The sequence below is a fragment of the Lipotes vexillifer genome, unplaced genomic scaffold, assembly GCF_000442215.2.
Source record: "Lipotes vexillifer unplaced genomic scaffold, Lipotes_vexillifer_v1.1 scaffold23, whole genome shotgun sequence".
Lineage (NCBI taxonomy): Eukaryota > Metazoa > Chordata > Mammalia > Artiodactyla > Lipotidae > Lipotes > Lipotes vexillifer.
Genome location: NW_006796283.1, coordinates 3,123,558 through 3,127,337, shown reverse-complemented (window position 1 = coordinate 3,127,337; position 3,780 = coordinate 3,123,558). Strand labels below are relative to the sequence as shown.

The 3,780-nt window shown below is 69.2% G+C and overlaps 1 protein-coding gene across 1 annotated transcript in view; it reads right to left on the bottom strand.

Annotated features, from left to right (window-relative positions):
* Positions 1-585: 585 nt before the first annotated feature.
* ZNF469 (zinc finger protein 469) overlaps positions 586-3,780 on the bottom strand; it is an 11,296-nt gene continuing 8,101 nt past the window's right edge. Inside the window, exon 2 of the mRNA XM_007468469.1 lies at positions 586-3,774. Coding sequence (XP_007468531.1) covers positions 586-3,774 — 3,189 coding nt within the window. The remainder of the gene's footprint in view (positions 3,775-3,780) is intronic.

Below are 3,780 nucleotides of genomic sequence, written 5' to 3'. Positions count from 1 at the left end.
GGGGAGGGCGGGCGGTGGGTGGTGCGGGGGGCGCCGGGCAGCTCACAGATGGCTCTTCTGCCCCCATCTGATTTCTAGGGTCGCTTTGGAACTCCAGCAACAGCAGCGACGACGCTAAGACGGAGGCTGCCACCACACGGCCGGCGGCTGTGCCTCAACCTACTTCCTGCTAACAGATGACACAGGTGGGGCGCCCTGTGCAAACCTGTAAAGCGAGGGGTTTCTCTGGCGTACCGGGCCTTGGCTGTGGGGCACACGGGGCTGGGGTGGGGGTGAGCGGCTTTCTCTTTGACGTCCTGGTACTGAGAAAACAGCTGCATGGTCTCAAAGAGGCTGCAGCTGGCCTGTCCCTCACCCTCACCTTCCAGCTAGAAAGGGATTGCTGTCCACCCCAGGCCCTGTTCAAGGCATCAGAGTCGCAGGTCTGACACCAAAGTCTGAGTATCTGCACGCTATGGCAGGTGGATTAAGATGCGGCCACCAGGTAAACTCTTGGAGGACTGGAGCTCCTCAGCATAGACCAGGGTCCCCCATTTGCCAGTTCGTCCCCAGCCCCACTCCCAGGCACGCGCTGGCTCCTATAAATTACTCGGAAGCATCCTTTTTTAAAGGGATCTTGAAGCTGGTTAGTCTCTGCCCAAAAAGCTGACTGAGGAGGTGGTTCTGGGACTCGGCTGTCCGGCAGGCCCGGGAGTTGGGGGGTTCAGCACCGAGGACGGCCCCGCCCCTCCTGGGGGGCCTATGCAGGGGTCTGGCCTGGGGGAGGGCCTTGCCCAGCCCCTCCTTGCCGCGCCTGCTGTGCCCTTGGGCATGGCCAGGCTCCCCCTTCCGCGGCTCTGAGGGCTGGGGCGGTGTTGTGCCGTTCTGGCTACTGGGCTTGGGCTTGGGCTTGGGCTTGGCGGGGAGCACGCGGCTGGGAGTCGCCTGCTTTCGCGGGGCCCGGGGGGGTTTGTCAGGGACCGCGGGGCCTCTCCCTAGGCTCCCCACAGCTTCATTCCTGGTTGGCCCCGGCGCCCGGCCCCTCCTCTTCTCACTGCTGTCCCCGTCCTCCCTGGGGCCCGGGCTCCCCCGCGGCCCCTGGTCACTGGCTTCCCTTGGTCCCTTGGGGTAGCCCTTGGCTGAGGCTCGAGGCGGGGCCTTGTCTTGGGCGCGGCCCTGGCCTGGGCCGTTGGGCTTGGCTGGGGTGGTGGCTGTCTCACTTTGGAGCTGCCCGTTGGCCGGCTGGGGCTGGCTGCCGCCCGCTGCCTTGGTGCCCTGCCGGGGGCCTCCGGTGCCCCGGGAGCCGGGGCCTGGCTCGACTCTGAGGGTGGAGGGCTTTGGCCTGTCCTCAGTGCCGTGGGGGAGCTCTGTGGGCGCTGGGCTGGGCACCGCCTTCTCCAGCTGTACTGGGAACTTGGGTGCTTTGCTGGCGGTGGACGAGGCTGACCTGTCCTTGGACGAGCTCTGGCAGCCCCCGGGCTTGTTGGCACTGCCTCTGTGGGAGGGGCCTCGTGCGCCCCCGGCAGGCGCCACGTGACACGTGGACACCTGCTTCTCCTTCCAGAGCAGAGAGGGGGCTTCTGGGTGATGGTCAGGGGCACACTTGCCAGGGGCGCTTGGGGTCCCGTGTTTCCCTGAGGGCGGGCCAGCTGCCCTCTTTTCCTCTGCATCTCGGCCTCTGGCCCCCGGCTGGGGGAGAGAGTCCCCCAAGGGGAGAGCCTGCTGGAGGAAGCGCCCAGGGCTGCCTGGGGAAGCCTCGTCCTCAGAGCTCTCCAGGGCCTGGTCCGGCTCGTGGCCGTGCGTGCCATCAGCCGAGACCGCCGGGAAAGGAGACAGAGATGGGGGCAGGAGCTCCTGGAGGGCAGAGGGCAGATCGCCGCCGCCGACCGGGTGGCCCACGGGGTCTGTGGGCCTCTCTGGGGTCCCGGGCTGCCCTGCTGTGGTGCTGGGAGCTGCCTCCGGGCAGGGCTGGGGCAGGGCTGGGAGGGACCGCTCGCTCAGGGTGGGGCCGCTGTCCCGGGACAGAGGCCCGTCCATGCCGGGCTCGGGGGGGTTGCTGGACGTGGCCACCCTACGCCGTTTGCTGGGAAGCGAGCCCTCTCGGGCCAAGGCCTTGTGCCCGGGGGCGCCGGGCCTCCGCACGCTGCGGAAGGTGAAGGGCTGCTGCCCCCTCCTCCGGTGTTTGTCCATGTGCCGGTCGAACTGCTCCTTTTTGGCAAAGGTGTAGTTGCAGGAGCTGCAGACGAAGGACCTCTTGCTGATGTGCGTGACGTTGGCGCAAAGCTCGCAGGCGTACAGCGGGGTGTGCTGCAGCTCCAGCTCCCCGCTCAGCCCGTGCTCGCCGCCCAGGTGCACGCGCAGCTCCTGGTGCTCGGGGTACACCCGCGGGCACTGGGGGCACAGGTAGACGCGCTGTGGGCTGTGCACCGCCAGATGGCGCTGCAGCTTGAACGGCTTGGGGAACCGCTTCCCGCAGTGGTGGCAGTCGCGGGCTGGGTCCTTGCAGTCCTGGTGCACCGGGACGGCTGGTGGGGGGGACGCGCTGTGCGAACGGCCGTCGGGGGACAAGCCGCCGGGCGGGGCGGGGTTCACGCAGGCTGACGGGCTGCCCTGGGCCGAGGCGCTGTCCGGGTCTGAGCCGTTGGCGCGGGCCTTGGGTCTTCGCCTCTCCCCCGGGAATTCCTTCCCAGCTCCCACATCCGCCCCTGCCGCCTCCGCGGGGCCCCCGCCTGCCTTGCCGCCGACGGAGCGCTTGCCCCGGTGGGGTCTGGAGACCTGTCCCACGATGCCGCTCAGGAAGCGCGTGGCCACGCCGTCCCCCTCCCAACATCCCGGCAGGTCCCCCAGGGACCTCCGCGCCTGCCCCTTGCGGGCAAAGCGCACGGCGTGCTCTCGCAGGTGCTCGTTGTACATCCAGACGCCGGCGACCTCCCGCCGGCACATGCCGCAGGCCCACAGCCCGGCCTTGCTCTGCACGTGCTTTTCCTGCAGGTGCTCCCTCAGCAGCTCGCGGGAGCCGAACCTGCGCTCCACGCACATGTAACAGGTGGGGGGCGGCGAGGGGCTGTGGGCCAGCTTGTGGAGGTCCAGCTCTCCCAGGCCGTGGAAGCGCTGAAAGCACACCCGGCACTTGTAGGACGCCCTCCTGGCCTTGGTGGGCCGGCCTCCGCCTGGGCCCCTTCTTGCCCCGGCCGCCTCCTCTGTCCTGCTTTGTGGGCCCTGGGAACTGGCCGTGGCCTTGAAGTCCAAGAAGCCGGCGCCGGGGAGACCTGCGGGGTCTTCGCAGGGTCCTAGGAAGCACAGGTCCTGCACCTGCAGATCCGCGGCGCTCCCGGGGACGCCACACTCGTGGTGCTCTCGCTCTAGGTTGGGGGGCTCGGGGCTCGCGTCTCCCGGAGTAGAGGTGGCCCCGTCGGCGGGGTCCTGCAGCTCCAGGCCTCGCCAAGCTGCCGGGACCATGTGCAGCTCAGGGATGCTTTCTGACGGGTGGTCCTCGGCGCAGCAGGGGTCCGCCTCCGCGTGGGGCTCCAGGGCCCACAGGCTGGGGCCCGTGGCCCAGGGGTCAATGCCAGGCACCTTGCTGCTGAGGAAGCCCTCCAGGAGGAAGGACTCCGGCAGGCCCGCAGCCTCGTCACCCCACGGGTCCTCGTGGGACAGGCAGAGCGAGCCAGAGTCACTGAGGTCTGTGGGCAGGCGGAAGGAGGACCGAGTGACACTGCCCCCTGCCTGGCCGCCGGGCGCGGGCTGGGGAGGTGGCTTCGACTCTTTACAGCGCTTCCCGTAGACACGGGGGCTCTTCCG